General features: G+C 35.7%; 7 protein-coding genes across 7 annotated transcripts; 5 read left to right on the plus strand and 2 right to left on the minus strand.

Annotated features, from left to right (window-relative positions):
- Nucleotides 1-1,187: 1,187 nt before the first annotated feature.
- PHYBLDRAFT_63793 (hypothetical protein) lies at nucleotides 1,188-2,283 on the minus strand (the record flags this gene model as incomplete). Its single annotated transcript, XM_018441183.1, has 2 exons — nucleotides 1,188-1,474; nucleotides 1,503-2,283. The coding sequence occupies 2 exons, from the start codon at nucleotides 2,281-2,283 to the stop codon at nucleotides 1,188-1,190; spliced, it is 1,068 nt and encodes a 355-aa protein (XP_018291586.1).
- A 3,128-nt stretch (nucleotides 2,284-5,411) lies between these two features.
- On the plus strand, nucleotides 5,412-7,275 carry PHYBLDRAFT_63795 (hypothetical protein; the record flags this gene model as incomplete). The annotated part of the gene is made up of 2 exons (XM_018441184.1): nucleotides 5,412-6,893; nucleotides 6,919-7,275. 2 exons carry the CDS (start codon nucleotides 5,412-5,414, stop codon nucleotides 7,273-7,275), a joined length of 1,839 nt encoding a protein of 612 aa, XP_018291587.1.
- Nucleotides 7,276-10,115: 2,840 nt separating this feature from the next.
- On the plus strand, nucleotides 10,116-11,941 carry PHYBLDRAFT_168893 (hypothetical protein; the record flags this gene model as incomplete). The annotated part of the gene is made up of 7 exons (XM_018435962.1): nucleotides 10,116-10,328; nucleotides 10,363-10,566; nucleotides 10,627-10,778; nucleotides 10,860-11,141; nucleotides 11,242-11,373; nucleotides 11,428-11,672; nucleotides 11,757-11,941. 7 exons carry the CDS (start codon nucleotides 10,116-10,118, stop codon nucleotides 11,939-11,941), a joined length of 1,413 nt encoding a protein of 470 aa, XP_018291588.1.
- A 4,465-nt stretch (nucleotides 11,942-16,406) lies between these two features.
- Nucleotides 16,407-18,257, plus strand: PHYBLDRAFT_63799 (hypothetical protein; the record flags this gene model as incomplete). Its single annotated transcript, XM_018441185.1, has 3 exons — nucleotides 16,407-16,649; nucleotides 16,770-17,888; nucleotides 17,982-18,257. 3 exons carry the CDS (start codon nucleotides 16,407-16,409, stop codon nucleotides 18,255-18,257), a joined length of 1,638 nt encoding a protein of 545 aa, XP_018291589.1.
- A 1,201-nt stretch (nucleotides 18,258-19,458) lies between these two features.
- Nucleotides 19,459-21,766, plus strand: PHYBLDRAFT_145943 (hypothetical protein; the record flags this gene model as incomplete). Its single annotated transcript, XM_018431563.1, has 6 exons — nucleotides 19,459-19,479; nucleotides 19,539-19,844; nucleotides 20,017-20,098; nucleotides 21,092-21,217; nucleotides 21,309-21,436; nucleotides 21,599-21,766. 6 exons carry the CDS (start codon nucleotides 19,459-19,461, stop codon nucleotides 21,764-21,766), a joined length of 831 nt encoding a protein of 276 aa, XP_018291590.1.
- Nucleotides 21,767-22,890: 1,124 nt separating this feature from the next.
- PHYBLDRAFT_4977 (hypothetical protein) lies at nucleotides 22,891-23,754 on the plus strand (the record flags this gene model as incomplete). Its single annotated transcript, XM_018440191.1, has 3 exons — nucleotides 22,891-22,963; nucleotides 23,061-23,192; nucleotides 23,276-23,754. Coding segments are annotated over 3 exons (684 nt in total), but the record flags the coding sequence as incomplete, so codon positions are not given.
- Nucleotides 23,755-23,991: 237 nt separating this feature from the next.
- On the minus strand, nucleotides 23,992-25,235 carry PHYBLDRAFT_63801 (hypothetical protein; the record flags this gene model as incomplete). The annotated part of the gene is made up of 3 exons (XM_018441186.1): nucleotides 23,992-24,101; nucleotides 24,122-24,533; nucleotides 24,750-25,235. The coding sequence occupies 3 exons, from the start codon at nucleotides 25,233-25,235 to the stop codon at nucleotides 23,992-23,994; spliced, it is 1,008 nt and encodes a 335-aa protein (XP_018291592.1).
- Between the last annotated feature and the right edge of the window lie 426 nt (nucleotides 25,236-25,661).

The following is a 25,661-nucleotide window of genomic DNA, read 5'->3' on the forward strand; positions in this document are numbered from 1 at the left end:
ACGCTGACTATAAATTATTGTCTACTATAATATTAATGCACAAAAAAAAGAAGTTCTGGTGTAAATGTCTGGAACCTTTAGAAGAAAATAGGAACCCAATAAAGCTTTGGTCCTTAAATCAATAAATAAGCTGGTCAGCAAGAAAAAACTTTATATTTGGTAGTGATTTTCCTCATACAAAAAAAAAGTGAATTGACACTAGATCCTGTTTGTTGGATGTGGGTAGGAGATTAGCCCATCGAAAGACAGTAATGAGCAATCTTAACAAATATGGGTGTAAATGTCTATTTGAAAGGAAACACCTCTCATTTCTAACTATATCATAAAATATACGATGGTATACTTATCTACAACGAAAATACTCTTTGTCATAATTCAATACTAATTAATATCTAAAAAATAATAATACTAATAATGTGCTAATAGTGACATGACCATCAAATAGCCAAAATCTCAGTCCTACTGGGAGTACCTGGAGATATTTGTATCGAGCAATAAGGGCAAAAGTACCTGGCCCAAAAACTCTTAATGAATTAGACATAGCCACTAATAAAGAATGGAAACAAATACCAGTTGAGGTGTGCAAGACACATTGTATGGTTGTGTCAAGCTGCATTACACTATAGGGAAAAAAAGCCGATTTTAGCGAGATTGCTGCAAGTTTTCTAGGGTATAAAGTACGTTTTAAAGTGGAAATTTATCAATTAAGCACTACTTTTTCTCTCTTTTATATATATATCCCACTTTTACCCCACCATCTTTTTGAAGTCAATCCAAAACGCCTTTTCCCAAATTCTTCAACCCAGTACAGAAATTAAAGATAATAAAACCATTCAAATCTAATAGCTTATCATTCGGTAACAAACCCCTTTGAACCCAGGTTACACCCTATTTTATATAAACCAGATTCTTCTTATAAAACATATTAATAATTCAAAAAATATTATAGTTATATTATGACTATCAGTTATACAAGAGGCGCGCATTACACTACAGACAAGCTGCTAATAATTTCATATTGAGGCTACCAACGCACTAAGGGGGAAAAAAGAGTCGATTCAGAGGGCGGTTTTAAAAAATGCTTATATTTTTTTCCAAATCGCCCTCGGGATCACTCCTTTTTTTCGTAGTGCTATTTTTATTTTTATTTTTCAAGTCCCCTCCCCTATTATACAGCCTCTTACCTATCACTCATTATCATCTGATACACATATAATATTAACGTCTTTAATCTTTCCAAGTCTCAATTCACCATATCCTCTGTAAAGTTTGTATTTATAGCCTATCTCTGGGTTCCCTCCATAACACAAGCGGCCATGATTTAAAGTTTGACCGATTTTTTTGGACTGAAAGTTTTGATAGTATTCATATGCAATTTTGGCTCCTTTATTTGAAAGCTTTGTAGCTTTGCGGCGATATATCCCGGAAGACCAATAGTACTCGTATGTGTTTAGCCAATCAATATTGTGAAATTCTACAATAAAGTATTTTGAATTTATCACTTTTTTTTTCGTCTGATAATGGAGCATCGTATAATTGAGACAGGAGTGTCCGACAGATGTTACATTTTATACCAAATTCTCCATATTCTGTGCTGTAATAAAGCTGGTCGATGCACAAAGTATTTGAGAGAATCTGTGCCATATCAAGTAACAAGCATCCAGCTTTTTCACAAATAGGTCCCATGACGTGCAGAGTATTCAAAGTCATATGTTTTAAACTTCTATACCTGAAAGAGATGTGGTTAAATACTTTAGCATCTGCAGAACATTTCTCTAGCGTCAAAACCTTCAGTCCATGATGCTGCGGCTTTGACTTCTTGGTTATTGTGTCTGAATTAATGAGCAATTTTTTACCACCAACTTTTAGTTGTTTGAGGGCTACACATTTTCCCAATAAATCATCTAGATCAAGAAACACATTGCTGCCATTTATGCAAAGATTCGTCAAAAGCGGATAGTAAGAGGATAGTTCGATAGTTGGACCTTGACCCCTAGCATTATATATAAACCCTATAACCGAGAGTCTCTGGAATGTTTTAGAAAATTCTTGTAAAATTCTGTTGGCATAAATTGAGTATGAGTCGTCTACTTTTCCTCTTGTTGTTGTATTTAATGTCAAATGCTTAAAAGGAACTCTTAATAGACAAAGCACTTTCCATAAAGCAGAATCAGAATGCTCAAAAAATCTGTAATCTGTGAGATTGAATGTTTCCAGGTGTTGGAATGCGTTTGGATTAGATTGAAGACGAGATATGATCGTTTGCCTCTGGTCTGAAGTCATAGGGTCACCACTTATGTCGATGACTTCTAGCTTCAGAGGACGCAAATTCGGATACTTGTATCCAAAATAGTACAGCCACAAAGGATTCCATTCATTCCAATTTCTATTGCCAGTTTAGGTCTTGTTTTCGTATTGCTTTGAATTTATATTTAGGGATGTCAGCGTAAAAGCCGGTGTCGTGTTTGGGATTCTGTCCAATGGAACCGAAAAGTTAATCTCAAGACATATTCCAGCCTTGATAGCCGATAAGTGTCGCAAGTTTTGGTGCAATTTATCAAAGTCTTCTATGCCAAGCTCTATACGATAACCTCATCCATGCTCGTATAGTATTAATTCTTGGAGCATACTACACACATGTATAAGTCCCAGGAATCTTTTTTCTGATATTGTTAATTTTAGACGAATATTATTATATGTCTGAAGAGATATGGTGCTATCGGACTTAAGTATCTATGTACAATGGTATTTTTCAAAAGTTGATACCCACTCAGTATAAATAAGAGCATTTGTCTTTCGCATTCTCATTAAACTCCTTCTATTTCACATACTACACTCTTATATACAAGCAAGTATGATTTTCACTATTCTCAAAAACACTTTCATAACTAATAAAAGGAGATTAACCTTTAAAAGTTCGCTAATACACTCACAATCAAAAACGTTTCGACCCCCGCAAAAAATGCCTAAAAAAAATCGAAAAAATAAAAATAAAAACATTGTTTTCTCCCAATATTATTAATCAAATCCAACATGCAAGACGTAAATTCATCAGAAAACACCCACGGATCATATGAAAAGGCCAATCCCTATAAATACGGATGCATCATGTACATGCATTTAGCAAATTACGGGGCGACCCAGATTTCATTGGTGGTTGGCATGAGTCTGTCAACTGTCAAGTACATCATTAAGAGAGTGGACGAGACAGGATCGCCCGAGCCAAGAAAAGGGTCCGGACGACCTAGAAAGATTGACGAGAGGACAGAAAGACACCTTGTTCAAATAGTTCGTAAGGACCCCTTTGCCTCATTTTCTAGGCTAAGGGCTTCCTTAAAGAACATTGAGGTATTTGTCTGCAGAAAGACAATAATCAGTTGTCTGAAGCGTTTGGGCTTCGGATCATATATCGCAGCTCACAAGCCAACTTTAACCGAAAGCCACAAGAAAAGAAGGCTGGAATGGGCCCGTGAGCATGTGAATTGGACAGATGACCAGTGGAGAGGTGTAGTGTGGTCAGATGAATCACGGTTCACAGTTGAGGGTAATGATGGAGGAGCTAGAGCTATCAGGAAAGTCGGTGAAAGGTTCAAGGAAGAAAATATCATCGAAGGAACCAAGTGGGGAAAGGGTAGTGTGATGATCTGGAGCTGTTTCTGGGCCGGTGGTTTTGGCCCTTTGGTGTTCCTAGATGGTAACGTAAACCAAGACCAATACGTGAACACTTTGGCTCAGAACTTCCTCCCTTGGTTCCAAAATCTTTCGCGGGAACAAAACAGGAGCTTCGTGTTCCAAGAGGACAACGCCAGCTGTCATACTGGGTCGTACTCGAGATGGTGGAAAGATAGCCATGAGATCCGAGGTTTTGACTACTGGCCCGCTCAAAGCCCGGATCTCAACCCCATCGAGCATCTCTGGTGGGCTCTCCAGAGGCGCATGAGTGACGAGAGGGCCAGTATTAACAATGTTGAAGATCTGAAGGTTGTAATGCAACGAGAGTGGCGAAGGATAGGTCTCGGACTTTCGTCAACTTTGGCCGGAAGCATGCAGCATCGATGCCAGGCTGTAATTGAGGCCAAAGGAGGTCATACAAAATATTGATCTTTTATTTTTTTCTATATTTCAATAATAAACATATATATAATCTTTTATTTGAAGTTTGAATGCTTTAGCTTTTATTACTGAGGAGCAGTTGCATGTTGAATACATGCCATGATTTCTCTCATGCATTTTTTGGGCTCAGAGGTCGAAACGTTTTTGATTATGACTGTATTAGAGGGACCATATTTTCCGATGGAAAACGATGTTTTGATTTTACCGGACCACAAATTACAACTTTCTGTTCGGTATCAAATAATTATATGTAATCTCTAAGGATTCATACTTATCATAATAAAGATACTTTAATATAAGATAGGATAATAGCTTTGGCTAACTGAAAACACATCCTCTTAAATACGTAATGAAATACTTAAAGCTTTATACTACCTGCAATGAATTAGCTGATATATAAAGAATAATAAAATAGTTACCTAACTTGTTACTGGAAGACATAATAGCCTAACAGGAAGTGGTGTGCCTCACCCTGGAAACGTTGTGTCCTTCCTTTATGGCACATTTCAACTACACAAGTTGGTTTACTCTCTCTAGTTACAAGTGCAATCTCCTGCATCTTTCCAATTACCACTATCATGCCAATGTAACCTTTAACTGGTGAGACAGGAAGAGGTTCTTGGGCAAGAAAATACTCCTTTCCATTGAAAAAACGGATATGTTTATTGATAGGATTTATATTGAAGTGATTTCTATAAAGTACTTATTAACACCATGATCTTTAATTGCTAATCTACAATGAGCAAAGTAGTTTATTTGCTATCTCCGAGAAAAATAATATTTTAGAATACAACTGAGTAATAGTTCTTATGAGATGAGTATACAACAGAAAAGAAGGTTTTATATTTAAATATTGAATTAAGAATGTCAGGACATGTCGTTTTGCTCTGAAGGATTGGAAAAGAGACATCGGACTTCGTACAAGTAGTCACAATAAATTAGTCCGGCAAAAAAAAGGTAGTGCCCGATCCTGAAAATGTTGTCCCTGAAAGATTGCTGAAAGATTTGAGCAAAAATGAGTACCCAATAACCCCTTATTATCTATTGTAAAAGTAACGTGTGTCTTTAGCGAAGGGATCCTAGTGTAAGAGAGTTTAGTCGTTATTATTGATTGGGTCAATTTTTTGTTGAAAGCGTTACAAGGCTTAGAAATTAAACTTTATATACTCTTACCTTGTAATGATACGTAAGCCACGTTTAACTCAAGCATAACAACACCCTTTGAAAAAATTCCTGTCTTGTACCTATCTTTCTTTTTTGTCAAAAAAATTCTCAAAAGTCCAGTCATTGCCTACATCATGCTGGCATCAGAATTACCTTTCGAGATCACACTTCTTGTTGCAAACTTTCTTCAACCCAGAGATAAAGTCCAGTCCTGTCTTGTGTGCAAGGCCTGGCTTCCGGCTTTTCAAGAGTCTCTTTTTGAAACTCTCTTTATCCAAAGTGAAGCCAGTGCCAACAAGTTAATGGATTCAATCAATTCATCAATCAGCCCTCTTCAAAGGTATGGTCACAAGACTCGAACGCTCAATATCGGTAAAAACACTTCCCTGGGTGATCAGCAACTTTATACCCTCCAGCAGCATCTTCCATACCTAGAAAATTTCAGATGGTATAGTGCAAGTGTTAAGCTACTTCGGTCTATTGATTTTGGCGGGTGGAATTTGTGGGCCGAATCTCTCACAAATCTCGAAATAACCGTAAAATTCTGTATTCACACTGAACTGCCAAGGACCTTTACTTTAATACGATCGAATCTATGTCGGCTGAAACGACTAAAATTCTATACAGCCTATACAACATTATTTACATACACATTTGATGATTTTGAGCTCCTCAATGATCAACTCCCCGAATTGACGTACATGTCACTTAGTGCTCAATTTAAGGAAATGAGTCCAGCCGAGTTATTAAAAGTTAACAAAGTTGAGCCAAGACCCTATTTTAAAACCTTGGAAATAGTTATCAAAAACACTACCTATGAATGGTTATATTACATCGCAATCAAGTATCCAAACATCAGTACACTTCCACGCTTTGATTTTTCCCGGTCTATAGCTGATATGCAGACCTCTCAAGCTCCAAAAATGTTTGCCGAACTTCTATATCCTTTTCAACACCTGGCGAACATTTCGGTCCATGCCAATACTCCATCAGAGCAGATTTATCTTAATTTCATAAATCAACTTTGTCTTTTCAATGTCCCTATCAAAGCAATTGATCTTAATATACATGATTCCTCAAGCAACAACATATCGTCAAACAATATCCTAGAATCGACAAAAATATTTGCGAATACGTTGGAGAAAATCAAAATTATATACCTTCAAGAAGATATACTGCACTTGAGCTTTTCTGAAAAGCTTGAATATTATCCTCGCCTGGTTGATCTCAATATCTACATCAGTAATGCTACAGTCATGTTGGATATTCTCCTAGAAAAATGTCCGGCATTAAAGACCTTAACCATTACTGACGGGTTCCTTACTTTTCGGTCAGATTTTCCTCTCTTTTCAATGGAGTATGGGCTGTCTGATTTATCACTCAGCTTTATGTCTATTTCCGCTAGCACACTCAATAATATATCCATATCCTGCAAGAATCTTAGCAGCATGCATCTCGAATTTGTAGATATAACAGGACCACGACAGAAACATGCTGTGGAAAATTGTATCGATATGTCATCGACCCACTTTACAAAACTTTATATTGAAAGTACTCAATTTATTAACACACTTGACCAAGATAGAATTAGCACCTTTGCTTTTTCTGCATCATTGGTAAGTGTCTATATATATATCTAAGTCTTACAATATTGAAACAAGAACATTAACCTTAAAGGAAAACAAAAATGATGTATATCTTGTTCAGATTCCTACAGAGAACATATGGGTATATTCTTCACCCAGTAATTCGATAAATCATAGACAATTGCAATCAACAACATTAAAGCTAAATGAAGAAGACTCAAAGGAGGTCGAGGAATATTTCCGTAAATATCCCGGGATGGTTCGTGCAGAATATACTAAAGACCAGCTTCGCGAAACTATAAAGGATTTGTCAATAGGCAGATGGGCAAGTCAACTTTATAATGGCTATGTTAGGTTTAAATACGGCTCTGCAAGAAACTTGTGCTTGAGACAACCCTCAAATAATAAATAATCTAAATTTAAACAAGTATATTAAAGTTTGGCTGGACTTTTTTTTTAAAGGCTACCTGTGCCTATCATATTAGATAAAAATTATACGATATGTTTTGATAGTTTTTACGGAATAACTATAACAAACCATCAGTTTGTCTCAGACATTTTTTTGCTATACTTAATGTTCAAAAGTTACAGTACCATTTTTTTTACTGGATATAATATATATTACATGATAATATCGCTGAGATTCTTTGAAACTTATGTATGTCTATCTTTTAAAATAAATAAAATACATGTACTCTAGCGTTGTAAATTGATAGCATACTCTGATGATTGGTAAGTATACCTTACAATATAGAAATACAAGCTAATTCATTGACTAATTTGCTGAATATCTTATAGCTGGGATTTTCATTTATCTGTGTGTATTACTCAAACAAACAAACCGAAAAAAAGTATTGATTCTAGTTTAAAGAATCGACCCTTAATTGTACTGATCAACTATGATATAACAATATGTATTTTCTTAATAACGCCTATGTATCATATTCACCTAAATTCCTTGATACAGGATTTCCATTCCAAAAGTTATATTTTTTTTTCAAACTATATATTTTGCAAAATCAAAACTTTCATTTTGTGCTCCGACTATATATGAAAAAAATAAATTAATTAATGCGGATAGAAAGAAATTTAAAGCAAATTAATAAAGAGCATGAAGAATGCTAATATATGCGATAAAATATTTAAAGAATGTCTACACTGTTTATTAAAAACAATATAAGAAAACATGCAATGTCAATATATTGTTATAAGAAAAGTATATAATGCTAAGTTTGTAATATGGTTTTGAGAACTGTCTTTATCTATTATCTTTTTCTATACTCAAATCCTCCAACATGAACCCCAATCAAATCGCTATCGTTAAGAGAAGAAAGAGAAATGGACCACAAAAGGTTCTTCCGATCCACATCAAGAACATGATTGTGGAGAAATGTTATATAGAAGAGTCCATGACTCGAGCCGAAGCAGCCAGGGCATTTGGTGTCTCATAGGTATCGATTAACAACATCATCACCAAGTTCGAGAGGGATGCTACTGTAGAGCCCAAGAAGCGAGGCGGCTCGCGCGCGGAAAGTCTTAAGATAACCGATGAGCATTCGAAGTTCATTCAAGACCTCTTGAACGAATGCTGCACCTTGACTCTTGGTCAAATGAGAGAGGAACTGTTTAGAAAATTTCCAGAGCTTCAAGAGCAGAACTTGAGCATCAGTGGCTTACATAAGCACATTATCAACAACATTGGGTTCACATTGAAGAGAACCAAGCCGGTCGAGGAAAAAAGAAACGACCCGAAGACTATTGAGCTGAGAAAAGTATACGTAGACAGTATGCACACGAATGGTTTATCGTATAAAACCAATTGCATTTTTGTGGACGAAGCAGGCTTTAATGCAAACCTGATCAGAGTACAAGAGTGGTCCAAGAAAGGCGAGACCAGCATTGTGAAGACGAAGTCGAAAAGGGGACTAAACATCTCAATTCTTGCCGGTATTTCTTACCAAGGTGTTGAGAGTGTGCAGGCGAAGTTAACCCCTGGTGGCACGACAGGACCAATTTTCGTTGAATTTGTAAAGACGATTATGGATTCGCTCGACCACAGTAATGCTGCCCCTCACAACTTCATTATGGATAATGCCTCGATCCATAGATCCCATCTTGTCACTGAATTGTTTGCTAATTCACGACACCACCTACACTTTCTCCCCCCATACTCTCCTTTCCTAAACCCGATTGAAGAGTGCTTCTCCAAACTCAAAACACTGGTCAAGAGAAAGCCCGGGTTGGTATGTGGTCAATTCTTGGAGTATATTGCTGAGTGCTCCCGCCATATCGCTATGGAAAACTGCCAAGGCTGGGTTGATCATAGCATTAGCTTCTTCCCCCAATGTACAAATAGCCAAGAAATAAATTGATTTTTTTTTATATATAGTCGGAGCACAAAATGAAAGTTTTGATTTTGCAAAATATATAGTTTGAAAAAAAAATATAACTTTTGGAGTGGAAATTCTGTAACAATATATTGACATTGCATGTTTTCTTATATTGTTTTTAATAAACAGTGTAGACATTCTTTAAATACTTTATCGCACATATTAGCATTCTTCATGCTCTTTATTAATTTGCTTTGAATTTCTTTCTATCCGCATTAATTAATTTATTTTTTTCATATATAGTCGGAGCACAAAATATATAGTTTGAAAAAAAATATAACTTTTGGAGTGGAAATCCTGTAAAATATCAAAAGCCCTACGCGTAATTGTTAGGCAGAATTTTCACTAAACTTAACCCCAACCATTGATCCGTAAGATCGTAATTTAACCAATCTCTAATACGCCCAAGTTCCCTACGCCAGAAAGGTTCAAAGAGAGATGTTCTGTTTCATAATCGATATAATTCTTACAAACTTTTACTGCTTAAAGTTGTAACAAATTCCGCATAAAACTGTTACAGATTTCCCCTCTTTCCTTAGGCTTTCTAACTCCGTGAACTCCATATAGAACGCCAAAAATTAATAAAACCAATTTTGGCACCATTAGTACATATTTAAAAAGACAAAGAGAGAAAAGAACAGTGTAATTGTGGGCATATTAGATCAAAGCAGTAGGGAAGAGTTTTTTATTAACTGCCTGTAGGACTTTGTCCCCCCCCCCCCCCGAAGTGAAGGGGAGGGGAAACACTGCTCCCTTAATGTTATCTTTAAAAGATTTACGGTGCTCTTTCTTTACTGTATCTTTCATTCGAATACAGTTCTACTTTTTTTCCCTTAAAGAAATAACTAATATATCATTAAAGATGTACAAGCACTCAAATCTGGGTCCTAATTATAATGAATGGTTGAAAACGGCTCATTTACTTGATCCTCCGTTTGACTATTTTTCCTTTGCCAAGTTAATTTTGAAAGACAAACACGTTACGAATCTTATTTACAGAAGCATATTAACAGAATATGTGAAAAAATCCAATAAGTACTTGAATGAAGGTGTAATATCCTTGAAATTATTTGAGGTAATGTATTGGCGAAAGCTATTAAATGATTAAGGGGTATATGTGTTCTTACCACTACAACCATCTCGCCAACCAGTCGCGTACAAAGGAAGATGGTCCTTTTGGTAGTGCCTTTGAAAAATATTGGATTAAAAGAGAGGAGGAACGTACTGTTGAGAGTATAAGAAAAAGACAATTGGAAGGCACATCAAATATCACTAATGATATCGTTTCAAATATGGAGCGAGTTATTAAAAAGGTTTGTTCCCACATATTCGCCGTACATTTCAAAAGTTGGTATTAATCTATGTTCTTGTAGTCATGTGCCACAAGCCCACACTTTTCTGTTAGTCCATCCACATCCGCAATATCAAGCACATATATTGCGGATGAAAAGTCAGAAACATCCACTATCAGCAGCGAAGACATAGCAAGCTGTGATATAAGTCCTACAGGTTACGCTTACAAAAAGTAAGGAACAATAGCTGTCATTTGTTTATGTCTCCATTTCTATATATATTCATTACTTTGATTAATCGCATTATATTACAGATATGATGGTCTCAACGTGTTGGATCTTGACAACCCTGATATCTTAGAATATATGTCTGGGACTTTGTTAGAAGAATCCGGCGCCAGCATCAAATCATTGACTGACCCTCCAAAAATTGAATTAAGTGAACCGTGCAAGGATATTTTGAATCTTATTTCCAAATCTTCTGCTTCAGCAGCATGCATAAAGTCTCAAATAAGGTCTTTTATTGGAACTAATAATTCTCTGGATGAATCTGAATATGCTGACTATTACTTTGCGGAATCTACACTTCATCATTTGTAAGTATCTATATATCATAATAAAAAAGAAAGGCATTGTCATTATTTTGATAGTTAATTAGTTAATTAGCTAATTAACCTAATATCTCTATCTAAATAGCTTGCAAATGATGACCAGCCCAAGAAACCCAATTCTATTCCCAATGAAAGAGAGGACAACTGCTCCAATTACAACAATATACCTGTTACATGCAATGTTCTTAAGCTGTAATGACCTAGTATCTTTCCATTGGTAAATAAATTAGTTTGAAACAAATGAAAAGGTTGTCTTCTAAACACATATTAGGATTGAGCGGACAGCTGATATAACAGGAGCTGCAAATTGGGATGGAATATGCTTTTCAATCAAAGATAAGCGCCTCACGCCCGTTTTGATTGAATTTTCTGGAGGGATTCACTTTAATAGTACCACAGAAAAAGAGCAAAGAGATGAAAGCAAAATGATACGAAATATGGTCAAGCTCTTGGAATATGCCAAATATGTCAAAAAGCACAAGTCCCCTGTCCCGCAGTTCTACTGTCGTTTCTTCAGTAAGTTGATTGTGAACATACATACATACATACATATATATATATATGTATGGACATTCAAACCACAGCTAATATTTCTTTTAGACAACCAGATTTTCTTTGAAGCCATATTTTTAGTTGATGAAGAAACTAGACTTGTAAAAAGAACTTTTTGCAAGATTCCCTGTCCGGTAACCCCACGCGAGCTAAAGATCTTTGCTGAAAACATTCCTGCTATGTTAAAATGGAAGCAGGCAATAATAAACTATGTGATCGAATCACAAAAGTGAAGAATAAAAACCATAGAATTAAAGAAATAAAAGTGCTTATGTTCTTTTACTTTTACTGACTACCAACAACCGAGTCATTATTACTTTTTTTTTGTTTATTGTTTCAATATGTGTTCAAATGATCTTGCTTAAGTATAGAAATATTTTTCTTTTAATCTTTTGATTGCATTTTCTTCCACAGCCAAGGCTCCTCTGGCAGCTTATTCAAGTTTTACTGATACTAGAGTTTCGTTTGATTTTATATTCTAATTAATAAGAGCAATGGTTACATATACATATGCTTCTTGTTGTTCAGTTGGCTTACAGTTGAGAATCCTAAACATGTCGTGATGATTGATTGTTTTTACGCGTAAAAACAATCAATCATCAGAAGAATAATAATGTACATTGGTACCAATTAGTAAAAGTCAATTAATTGAACAATGCCTATTAGGTACACATTACCTTTATCAAAGTACAGACTACAGAAGACTCCCTGCATTCATATAAAGAAGTTTCACTCTTTATATGCAACGTTCGCATCCGGATGCCTTTTACAATGAAGCAAAAGGCCAGAGCCCAGAGCGTTAGCAGGGGGGACAATGTACCTTTTTGTTACTACATGTTGAAGTAATAACTAAGTGCACATCGTTGTCTTCTACATCAAACTCCCTGCATTCATATAAAGAAGTTTCATTCTTTATATGCAACGTTCGCATCCGGATGCCTTTTACAATGAAGCAAAAGGCCAGAGCCCAGAGCGTTAGCAGGGGGGACAATGTACCTTTTTGTTATTACATGTTGAAGTAATAACTAAGTGCACATCGTTGTTTGATGGTGTAGTCTAAAGGAACGCCATAATGGTGATAAGGGAATAACCATTACATATATTCGTTGTGACCGCAACGTCATCAAAACAGGCCCGGTCCGGCACAACGATGTCTGAGCTGGCACTTTTTTTTTGCAGTTCGAAATGATTATTGTAGAAAATCACAGGATTTAATACTCTGGGTGCGTAACAAAGTTGCGTATGGACAACTTCTTTGTTTTCTTATAGACAATTGGTATATGTGCTGTGTTTTTTAATATGCTTATATTCCCATAGAGGAAATTATGGCTAAAGTCCGTACCGCGTATTAAGCTCCTCCGAGTCGGCTAGTACTCCTTTTCGGCGGAGTTATTTATTTTTACAAACTTTTGAAAGAAAAAAAACATATCGGTGTAGGCACAGGTCTATATCAAAAAAGGCGCTCTATATTCTGAGATCACCTCTTCACATTTTACCCTTTGAATACTAAAGAAAAATCTAAAAAGTCACGTGCCTAACTTGTTTACATTTTTGTTAGTAAGACTGTGACGGAGGTCACTCTTGAGTTCATAAATCAGTACCTTATTTGGACGCCCCTTTATAATCACTCAAAATCCAATTTCAATAAACTCAGTCTTCTTCCTGATACAGGATTTCCACTCCAAAAGTTATATTTTTTTTTCAAACTATATATTTTGCAAAATCAAAACTTTCATTTTGTGCTCCGACTATATATGAAAAAAAATAAATTAATTAATGCGGATAGAAAGAAATTTAAAGCAAATTAATAAAGAGCATAAAGAATGCTAATATGTGCGATAAAATATTTAAAGAATGTCTACACTGTTTATTAAAAACAATATAAGAAAACATGCAATGTCAATATATTGTTATAAGAAAAGTATATAATGCTAAGTTTGTAATATGGTTTTGAGAACTGTCTTTATCTATTATCTTTTTCTATACTCAAATCCTCCAACATGAACCCCAATCAAATCGCTATCGTTAAGAGAAGAAAGAGAAATGGACCACAAAAGGTTCTTCCGATCCACATCAAGAACATGATTGTGGAGAAATGTTATATAGAAGAGTCCATGACCCGAGCCGAAGCAGCCAGGGCATTTGGTGTCTCATAGGTATCGATTAACAACATCCTCACCAAGTTCGAGAGGGATGCTACTGTAGAGCCCAAGAAGCGAGGCGGCTCGCGCGCGGAAAGTCTTAAGATAACCGATGAGCATTCGAAGTCCATTCAAGACCTCTTGGACGAATGCTGCACCTTGACTCTTGGTCAAATGAGAGAGGAACTGTTTAGAAAATTTCCAGAGCTTCAAGAGCAGAACTTGAGCATCAGTGGCTTACATAAGCACATTATCAACAACATTGGGTTCACATTGAAGAGAACCAAGCCGGTCGAGGAAAAAAGAAACGACCCGAAGACTATTGAGCTGAGAAAAGTATACGTAGACAGTATGCACACGAATGGTTTATCGTATAAAACCAATTGCATTTTTGTGGACGAAGCAGGCTTTAATGCAAACCTGATCAGAGTACAAGAGTGGTCCAAGAAAGGCGAGACCAGCATTGTGAAGACGAAGTCGAAAAGGGGACTAAACATCTCAATTCTTGCCGGTATTTCTTACCAAGGTGTTGAGAGTGTGCAGGCGAAGTTAACCCCTGGTGGCACGACAGGACCAATTTTCGTTGAATTTGTAAAGACGATTATGGATTCGCTCGACCACAGTAATGCTACCCCTCACAACTTCATTATGGATAATGCCTCGATCCATAGATCCCATCTTGTCACTGAATTGTTTGCTAATTCACGACACCACCTACACTTTCTCCCCCCATACTCTCCTTTCCTAAACCCGATTGAAGAGTGCTTCTCCAAACTCAAAACACTGGTCAAGAGAAAGCCCGGGTTGGTATGTGGTCAATTCTTGGAGTATATTGCTGAGTGCTCCCGCCATATCGCTATGGAAAACTGCCAAGGCTGGGTTGATCATAGCATTAGCTTCTTCCCCCAATGTACAAATAACCAAGAAATAAATTGATTTTTTTTTATATATAGTCGGAGCACAAAATGAAAGTTTTGATTTTGCAAAATATATAGTTTGAAAAAAAAAATATAACTTTTGGAGTGGAAATCCTGTATCTATAATGGAAATCCTCGTCCTTAAGATCTTTTCCCAAATATTACTCAGCAATAAGTCTTCATTAGTATCCTTAGCTGCCTAATACTTAGGTTAAACCAGTAGCTCTCTGGTGTCTTGTAAATCTGCATCAATCATAATCATTGAATCTCTCGCTATCTAGACCTTTTAAATAGTATATTTCTGTCTGGAAAAGTAAGTATCAACTATTCTATATCCACCATTTTATTGTCAATTGTTCCTAGTATATTATTCTGTCTTTCTCTATCTTTCACTATATGTTTTAGCCGAGTATCTGTGTCTGAGGGTTTTGATTTTCACACTGTACCCTTGTCTGTTTTACTGAGACTTATTTCTATATTTGTTCTACTTCTTTTGCCTTCGTCAGCTGTGCTCTTTCTTTAAAACGCAAAGTTGGCTTACGTTTGCTATTTAAGTTATACATACCTAATGTGCAAAGTTTAGAGGAAACAAATGAGTCTTGGATATCTATTGTGGTGTTTTTTTTTTCTCTTTTGGACTTTGATCTACATTCGTATTATTATATAATTGTTTAATAAAAGAGAAACTCGATACAATTAATACTAAATATAGGAAAAGTGAAAGATCTATAACACAGAGTGAATAGTATATTTCTTTAGGCGAGTCTGTGAGGAGTTCCATTTAAAGAACCCAACACATTAACTTCCCCCTTCCTAAGTAAGAGCTAATCTTTATTAAATAAAAATCTTATATTAATTAGCTAGCTGTATATACAAAACAAATATAATATTCTTCCTTGAAGTACCAGAATTTGATATCAATAATGTTCCATTTTTTAAATTATTTATTTGTTTCTTAAATGACAATACTTTAGTACTGTAACTCTACCTTTTATTCTGGTTCTTATTCTTAAACTTTGTTACCTTTATTTACAGCCCTATACTTTTAATCTCATTGGGCCAATTGTATTATGGCGACAGACTTTTCGAAACTCTTGTACTGATTATGATTTGATTAAGCTTAGCATATTTGATATAAATGTATATATATATAATTCATTTATGAAAGAAAGAAAATACTATGCTCTGATCATAAGAAAACTTTTTGACGGATGCCTTAAAACTAAGGTAAAGAAACAAACCATAAAAAAGAGGTATAATGTTCCACACTCGTCTTCCATTCAATATATATAGCTAGCCTATTACATGATCTCACCACTTATAAGTATCTGAATCAAAACTATTGTATACAATTTATTTTTGTAAAAATAGTGTACCTGTAATGCAGGTATCTTAGTGTAAGAGAGTCTGTCAGTTATTCTTTATTAGGACGAATTTTGTCAAATGCTTTACAAGGCTTAAAAACTAAACTTTATTTCACCTCCTATCTTGTAAATATAAGGCATTACAATCTCTAGTATAAGCATATGTTCTTTCAAAGAGAGTAATTTATATTTTCTTTTTTTTTTCTCTTTTCTCTTTTCCATTCTCTTTATTTTTAAAACCCACCCCAAGAAAATTCTCAAGTCATTATCTACATTATGCTGGCATCAGAATTATTTTTCGAAATTACGCTTATTATTGCAAGCTTTCTTCAACCCAAAGATAAAGTTCAATGCTGTCTCGTGTGCAAGGCTTGGCACCCAGCTTTCCAAGAATCCCTTTTTGAAACTCTCATTATTCAAACTAGGGCCAGTATTGACAAGTTAACCGATCCAACCAATTCAGCAGGCAAACTCCTTCAAAAATATGGTTTCAGAACTCAAACTCTTCAGATCATTAAAGTTAATTCATCAATTTATCACCGGTTTCTTACCCTACAAGAACATATTCCTAACCTAAAACACCTCAGATGGGACCGTGCAAGTGCAAGGATATTGGCATGTCACGATTTCAATTTGTAGAATTTGCGGGCAGAAACTCTCACAAATCTCGAAATAACTATGAAATGCTGTATTTTCATTGAACCACGAAAGACCCTTAATTTAATATCCTCGAATCTATGTCGGCTGAAACGAATATATTTCCATACAGTCGACAAAAAACCTTTTATACACACGTTTGACGATTTTGAGTTCCTTAATGATCAACTACCTGAATTAACGTACATCTCGCTTAGTGCTCAATTCCAGGAAATGAGTCCAACCGAATTATTGAAGATTGAAAGAGTAAGCCGAAGTCCCTGTTTTAAAACCCTAGAAAGCTTCATCACACAGACAGCCTATGGATGGATGTACCACCTTGCTGTCAAGTACCCAAACATCAGCACTCTTAAAACGGTTTCTTTTTCCCAATCCATCATTGATTTGCAGAGTTCTCGAGTACTGAAAATGCTAGCCACACTTCCATCTACCTTTAACCAGTTGAAAAACATTGCCATTCATGTCGAGAATTGCTCAGAACATTTATATTATGATTTTGTAAATCAGCTGCGTCTTTTCAATATTCCCATAAAGACAGTGGAAATTAATGTCTTGAACTCTACAAAAGACTATGGGCCAACAAGAAATGTTCTTTTAGCAGCACAGATATTTGCAAATAAGTTAGAGAGAATTAAAATTATACACCGTCAACAATCTAGACTGGCTTTTGGCGTTTCTTATAAATTTGCGTGTCATCCTCGCTTAGTGGATTTCAATATTCAGATTTCCAAAGCAAAAGTCATTCTGGATACTATTCTAGAGAGCTGCCCGTCATTGAGGATTTTCACTATTACTGACGGCGACCTTATTTTTATGTCAAACTCACATATTTTTTCAATTAAACATGGGTTGCGGAACTTATCGCTCAACAATATGTCTATTCCTGGTAGAACGTTTAACCAGATTTCCACTTGCTGCAATAAGCTTAGCAACATGCAGTTCAGATGCCTAATTAAATTAGGACTACAGCCTGGAAATGATATTGACACTTATATCGATATGTCATCTACCTACTTTACAAAACTTAATATTAATGATATTCAGTTTTTGGACCCTGTCAACCAAGTTAAAATTAATATTTTTATATTTTCTTCATCAGTGGTAAGTGTATATATGTATATAAGAGCAACAATATAGAGCCAAAAATTATTAAACTTTAACCGAAAATAAAACTTGATGTTATATCTTGTCCAGAATTCTACAGAAAAGATATGGGTTTACTCTAACCCTACGAAGGTGCCCTTTCTCAGAAACCATCAACAAATAACCCAAAGGTTAAACGAAAAAGAATCAAGAGGGATTGGATTATATGTCCACGAATTTCCCATGCCCGTTCGCGCATTATTTAGTAGGGAACAACTTTTGGAGCCGGTAATGCAATTCTCATTAAACGGCTCGGAAAGAGAACTTTATTATGGATATGCTACATTTAAATGTGGCTCTATAAGAAGTCTTGTATTTGATGCCTAAATAAAAGAATAACTAATCTAACATTGAAACCAATTTATAAAAATAAAGAAAAAAAATAGATATATCGAGATGGGACTCCCATATGCTTAAATTCTTTTTTAAAAGGGTTGCTATGTTTGATATATTAGTTATGAAATATACGATATTGTTTAACGCTTTTTGTTTATTTCATTTTTTTTTAAAAAAAAAACTCAAAAAGGAAAATCTGTCTGTGAGAACAAACTTGTCATTGCAACTAATTCTCATGAAACTGCAATGCCATCTTCTTTACTGAATATGTTATACACAATATATAACAAGGAGAATCGAGTCTCTTTAAAATCAGTGAATATATATATTCAAGTAATTGAAGTACATTTACTCTATTATCAGTAGTATGTAAATCACTCCGTAGATAGGTAAACACGTACACACACATACACATTTCTAATAACCGTAGTTACTTTAATAAAATACAATATAATATAATAAAAGATACTAACTTATAAAAAAAATAAAAAGAAGTGTAATATGTTTGGGAAAGTAAAAGTGAAGAGAAGGTAAAAAAAAATGCATTAATGTAAAGGAGTTACAAAAATGGTAATTTAAGGAAGAGCTTGGAAAAATGAAAAAAAAGAAGTGAGATGGTGGGCGTGGTGGTTGGTGGTCGCCACACTGCGAAGAAAGTGAGAAGTGGTGAGAGAAGACTGAGGTGGGTGTAGTGTAAGGAGAATGAAGTTGGCAGAGGAGGCCATTATCAGAGGAAGTTTAGTGAAGAATAATCAAATAATCTTTTTACCTCGTTAAAAACACTTCCCCATTTTATCTCATTTTGACAAATGATTCCATCCCCATACGCCTAGTCATAAATATTATTTGACGCCCTAATTAAATACTGAGTGTAGTTCTATTGTCTTGAGAACGTTTCCTCTTAACAGTAGTTTATTGACCCTCGTTACCACGCCTCCAATTGGGAATATAACCCTTGCTAGCTAGTAACCTGGCCCTAAACGCTATTCAACTTGAGCGTCCTTCCTCGTAGTAGACTTGCAATTAGTTACACCTGCTCCCTCAAGTACCCTGCGTGTCAGAAGGGTGAAAGGTTTAAAAAGGAGAATGTTATTTGGTTAAATATTAAAGTGTAGATTCGGGAATCAAAATAAGGAAAAATGGTTGAGAAAATAAAAAGTCGAGAAAAAATAAAAATTAAAAGTAAAAAGTGATGACGTCATCAAAACTGATGGTACAAATCCCCTAAAATTTGATATAGTATAACAACCCGACTGATAGCTCAGTTGTTAGGACGCCGGACTAGCAATCGACAAATTGGGGGCTCGAATCCCTCGGTCGGGCATTTTTTCCAATTTTTCACAAAAACCCAGAAATTTCGGCCTAACAGTGGTACAAATAGCAGGGTTTAGACTACCGGTCTTAAGCAAAGACAAGCCAGGCCTACAAGGTCCATTCCAATCTCCTTCCCTTTTTTCTGTAGTCAGCCACAGTCCGCAATACCACAGTATTTTTAAGCATTGTTTGGAAGCTTTCAGTGTTATATGGGAAGCTCACTTCCAACCTATATTTAAAGAAGTTCCCATTGTCAACAACCAAGTTGGTTCAATTGGCATCCTAAACATTAGGAGACCCTGTTGAACTCACAGCTTGATGTCTTGACCAACTGACCATTGTGTATATAATACATTCAATAAACCACAAAAAAAGTGTTAGGAAAGGCGAGAGTACTTGTCAGAAACCCCCCTACACTGGTAGATATATCATCAAGTCCTTTAAGCTCAAGGGCGAGAAATTGTTGATTGCAGTTGCAGCAGCAGCAACAGCAGCAGCAACAGAAAAGAAATTAAACAGTAAACCAATAGTAGCTCGATATTGAGTAAAGAAGTGTGACGAAGACCCAAAGAGTAATTTTGAGTATAGCAAGAAGAGCAATAAAAAAAAACGTCTAAAAACAGCCTATAGCAAAGTATAGCAAAAATAACATACAATCGAGATACAATTGAAAGTTTCTTTTTTACATAACCTATCATATAATCATTTATGCGATTTGAATTTTCAAATTTTAGGTTTTATATAATGTGTTTTACTCTACTTTTCATTCTAGTTTAAACGAGTGACATGCTATTGTACTCTCAATTCTGATACAATTTTAGGTATTCTTTTTCTGAGTGCTTTTGTGGTGAAGTGTTCGGGATTGTTATTAGGTTAATATCTCAATATAGAGAAATGTAAATACTGTGATAGTGTTATTTATTAGAGACAAAATAATATTGTTTATATCTGCTACTATTAAAATTCCTGTAATGCAAATCCTTGATGTATAATGGTTGATTTACACTGTATGAGAGTATAGTGTACGTGTGCCTGCTGTGTTACAGTTCCATATTATTAACTCGCCATTTTCATTAGCAAGAAAGAACCAGTGTTTGGTTGTGGAGTCTGTTCTTCACTCAATTGTGGTGTGTATACCCTATTAATGTTACAAACAAAAAATATAATATAGTAAAAAGATAATATATTATAAAAGAAATGAAGCTAATACAAAAAATAAAAAGAAGCGTAATATGTTTGGGAAAGTAAAAGTAAAGAAAAGGTAAAAAATGCATTAATGTAAATGAATTACAAAAATGGTAATCTAAGGAAGAGCTTGGGAAAATGAAAAAAGGGTAAAAGATGAGTGTAAAAGGTTTAAAAAGGAGTATGTTGCTTGGTTAAATATTAAAGTGTAGATTCGAAAATCAAAAGAAAGGGAAAAATGGCTGAGAAAATAAAAATGAAAAGTAAAAAGTGATGACGTCATCAAAGCTGATAGTGCAAACTCCCTAAAATTTGATATAGTATAGCAACCCGACTGATAGCTCAGTTGTTAGGACGCCGGACTAGCAATCGACAAATTGGGGGCTCGAATCCCTCGGTCGGGCATTTTTTCCAATTTTTCACAAAAACCCAGAAATTTCGGCCTAACAGTGGTACAAATAGCAGGGTTTAGACCACCGGTCTCAAGCAAAGACAAGCCAGGCCTACAAGGTCTATTCCGATCTCCTTCCCTTTTTTCTGTAGTCAGCCACAGTCCGCAATACCACAGTATTTTTAAGCATTGTTCGGAAGCCCTCAGTGTTATCTGGGAGGCTCACTTCCAAAATATATTTAAAGAAGTTCCCATTGTCAACAATCGAGTTGCTGCAATTGTCATCCTAAACATTATTAGACTCTCTTGAGCTCACCGCTTGATGTCTTGACCAACTGACCTTTGTGTATATAATACATTCAATAAACTACAAAAAAAAAGTGTTAGGAAAGGCGAGAGTACTCGTCAGAAACCTCCCTGCACTGATAGATATATCATCGAGTCCTTTAAGCTTAAGGGCGAGAAATTGTTGATTGTAGTTGCAGCAGAAGCAGCAGCAGAAGCAGCAGCAGAAGCAGCAGAAGCAGCAGAAAAGAAATTGAACGTTAAACCAAGAGTAGCTCGACATTGGGTGAAGGAGTGTGACGAAGATCCAAAAAGTATTTTTTGAGTATGACAAGAAGAAAAGTAAAAAAATAAAGTCTAAAAGAAGCCTATAGCAAAGTACAGCAAAGAAAACGTACAATCGAGATACGATTGAAAGTTTCTTTTTTACATAACCTATCACATATTCAATTATGCGACTTGAATTTTCAAATTTTAGGCTTTATATAATGTGCGTTACTGTACTTTTCCTTCTAGTTTAAACGATTGATATACTAGTGCACTATCGATTCTGACATAACTACAAGTATTCTTTTTTTTTCTGGGTACTTTTGCCGCACATTCACCTCAATCCCATATCATTTATATTATATAATCTCGTCAAGTCCTCTATCCAAATAATAGACGGAAAATGTTCCTTTCCTTGTGCTATTACTGGCTTAATCCTTGATTCAAACTGGTAGATCTCTGATGTCTTGTAAGTCTTTAATCAAATACGATCCTTCAATTTTTTGTTACTTGTACCTTTTAAACACAAAGGTACATCTAGAAAAGTAAATATTTCCTATTATATATGCACTATTTTATTTTCATTTGCTCCTAATATATTGTTCTGTCTTTCTTTTATTATCTGTTTTAATTGTGTAGCCGAGCAAATGGATAATGGTTTGCACAGTATATACTCTTCTGTTTTCTTAAGACTTGTTTCCACTCTTGTTCTGCTTCTTTTGCCACCGTCAATTTTCTTCAAAACACAAGATAAAACCCGAATTATAATCAAGTTAAGTTGACTATCTTTTGCTTTCTTTTATAAGGCATTGCTTAATTAAAAACAGATTAAAAGCAACAAGAACAAAGAGAGAGAGAGAGAAAAAAATTGATTCATGAATTGCCTATACACTTGTAATAAGTGTAATTAATATTATTAGTATATAAATATTGTACTTAAATATAATAGCAATGATAATGCACACACTATATATATGTATAAAATATGCATGTATATACATAGTGAAATATATTATCCTTCTACTTTCCACCTATAACTATGCATTTCTGCTACATTGATTTAAAGAAGAAAAACAAAATAAAATCTTATTCGTGTCGTACAAGTCACATTAATCTGTAGTTTCCACAAAAAAAAACTCTCTTACAAGGACACTTTCAACCCCTAACAATAGAATGACCATCACTGCTGCTTGTTGCCTCATTGGCGATGAGATTTTGTCTGGAAAGACAAGGGACCTAAATTCTTATTGTTTAGGTAAAACTTACTAATGAAGAGAATGAAAGAAAGGATTTAAGAATATTTCAACATTGCCAATGACCTCGAACCAAACTCTTTTTTCTTTTTGGTACAGCCAATTTCTTATTCGATTTGGGAATTTCTCTAAAACGTATTGACGTTGTTGCTGATGATGATGAAGCTATTGGTGAATCAGTTCGGCGTCTGGCTAAAGATCACACCCTTGTTTTTACAAGTGGAGGAATAGGTAAAGGAATCGATTTTTAATGTAAAGATTTTTATACCAAAAAAAAAAGAAACTCAAACCAAAAAAAAAATCGAAACTTCAAGGACCGACGCATGACGATATTACTTATGCTGCTGTTGCCAAGGCATTTGATCTTTCTCTCGAGATAGACAATGAAACCAAGCAAAGGCTCACAGACGTGGCTACAAAGAGGCAGAAAGCACTCACAGATGCCCATCTAAGGATGGCCTTGTTTCCATACCCTGCCGTATTAGTACGCGAGGATCCTTCGCTCTTAATTCCAGTAGTCGTGGTTGTGGGTCAGATCTACATCTTACCAGGAATTCCCCAACTCTTCCAACGCTTACTCTATTCTCTCAAGCCTTATTTCGCACGTCTTATCATTAGCCAGGGTCAGTCCCTCAAAGGTTTTGTGCGTAGAGAGATTATCACTTATCAGCCCGAAACCCAGCTTGCAGCCTATCTGACTGGTCTGCAGGCAGAATACCCAAAGGACCAATTGCTCATCGGATCATACCCAGAATTGAATGGAAAAGTGGTTGTAAGCGTCGTAGGAAAGGACAAGGTCGAGGTTGATCGAGTGGCAGATCGCGTAGAGCTTGAATTTAAAGAGATCAAGAGCCATTTGTAAAGAAGGAGAAGAAGAAGACAAAAGCTTTATCTATCTTTCTCTATCTTTTTCTCTCTTTTTCTTTTTTCTTTCCTGTTTTATTCGTCTGGATTCCAATAAACCACTATGTTTTTCCCTTCAAAATCCAGGTACGCCTGTTGAACGCTCTTTTTGTTTGGAGTTTCCTTTTCACACAGGTACTGTACAAGATCTTGAGTGGTCAATACCGGTCTGTTGTCTTTTAGCCGACGATGTCTGTTCTCCTGGCCGAATACGCAACAGGGCACAACAGCAAATGCCTTGTTGAGAGACAGTGCACAATCCACAATAGGTTCGGTGGCCTGATCAGCATGGAGGCCAATGAAGAGCGATGCACTGTTGATCAATGCAGCCTGGTCTTCTACAAATGCGTTATCTAGCATGGTGTGCAAGTAGATCGGTTCAACATCAAATGGCCAGGTCGAGGTTCGCAAAAGTCGAAGCAGGCGAGTGTACCAATAATCGGGCCGTTTTCGTTCCTGGGGTTCTACAACAGTGGCAGGAATGCCATATCCCCGACTCAAGACCATCGCAATCTCGCCCTTTCCACCCGCAATGTCCAGCACTTGTCCGCTGGGTTGAAATGTCGAAAGAATCCATTTTGCGAACACAATCGCACGTAGAGCATGGGGTTTTTTGTTTGTGTGGGGGTCTTTAGGATCATGGTTGTTGAGTTTTCGAGCATCCATACGCTAGAATACAAAGTTAATATTATTGTTGTTCTTATTTAATATAGGAACATAAAGTCTTTATTTTATATACATATATGTGGTTTGGATTTGAACAACACAGGCTGTATAATTAAACCCGTATAGTATATACAAACATTTCTTTTATTTCTCATTCTTAACCAAATAACTAACTAACCAACCAAGAAAGATAGAAAGATAGTGCACTTGTTGTCTTACCTGTTTGAGCCACTCTTCTCTTGCTTGTTCATATGCTTCACCTACAGGATGCTGGAACATGCATGCTTCCATTTTTGGACAGCGGCGTTGATTAATCCAATACTTGCAATTTAGAGAAGCCTTGTCTATGTGCTGGCCGTCCCATTGTCGTAAGGTCTCTTTTTTGTTCTCGCCTGTCTTAAGCGCGCTGTCGGCTACAAATGAACCTTTGTAGGCACTCAGGACAACGATCGGTTGACACGACTGATAGACTACGTAAGGTCTGTCTGCCTCTTTGGGATCATGGGGTGGCTCGACCTGGATCTTAACCTGATCACCCAAGCGTGCAGTTTTGTAGGCATCTTGGAATTGATCATTATTCATCGAACCATCGTCACATCGGAAAAACACTTGTACTTTCTCTCCTTCCTCTGGCTGGAGGTCAATAAAAAAGAGACACCGATATAGTTTACGCAAATGTCTAATTTGTCCTTGTAATGTCTGCATAACAGGCAAAAACCAAAATGTATTATAGTGTAATGTGTGCCTTGAGATGCAGTCTCATAAAAAATAAAAAAATAAAAAAAGAAAAGGATAAAAAGAAAAAATGAAATATAAATTTAAATGCCGACTTGATAAAATTCAAAGGTACCAAAAAAAAACAGTACAAGAATTTTAAGTCAAAAGATAAAGGTAAAATTCACAGGCAAAAAGAGTTAAAATATTCTTTATCGACCAATTCATTTTGAGGAACAAGGAAGATAATCTCTGAAACTGACTGAATTCCATAGAGTACAACCCAAACCAACAGTAAATTTGACTCGCAAAGAAGAAGAATAAAAAGAGGGTCTCCAAGTTTATTTATCTGTCCCCAGTATCTATTGATCGATACTCTCTCTTTTATGTACATTACCATACATTAAAACGCACACA

Source organism: Phycomyces blakesleeanus (genome assembly GCF_001638985.1).
Source record: "Phycomyces blakesleeanus NRRL 1555(-) unplaced genomic scaffold PHYBLscaffold_11, whole genome shotgun sequence".
Lineage (NCBI taxonomy): Eukaryota > Fungi > Mucoromycota > Mucoromycetes > Mucorales > Phycomycetaceae > Phycomyces > Phycomyces blakesleeanus.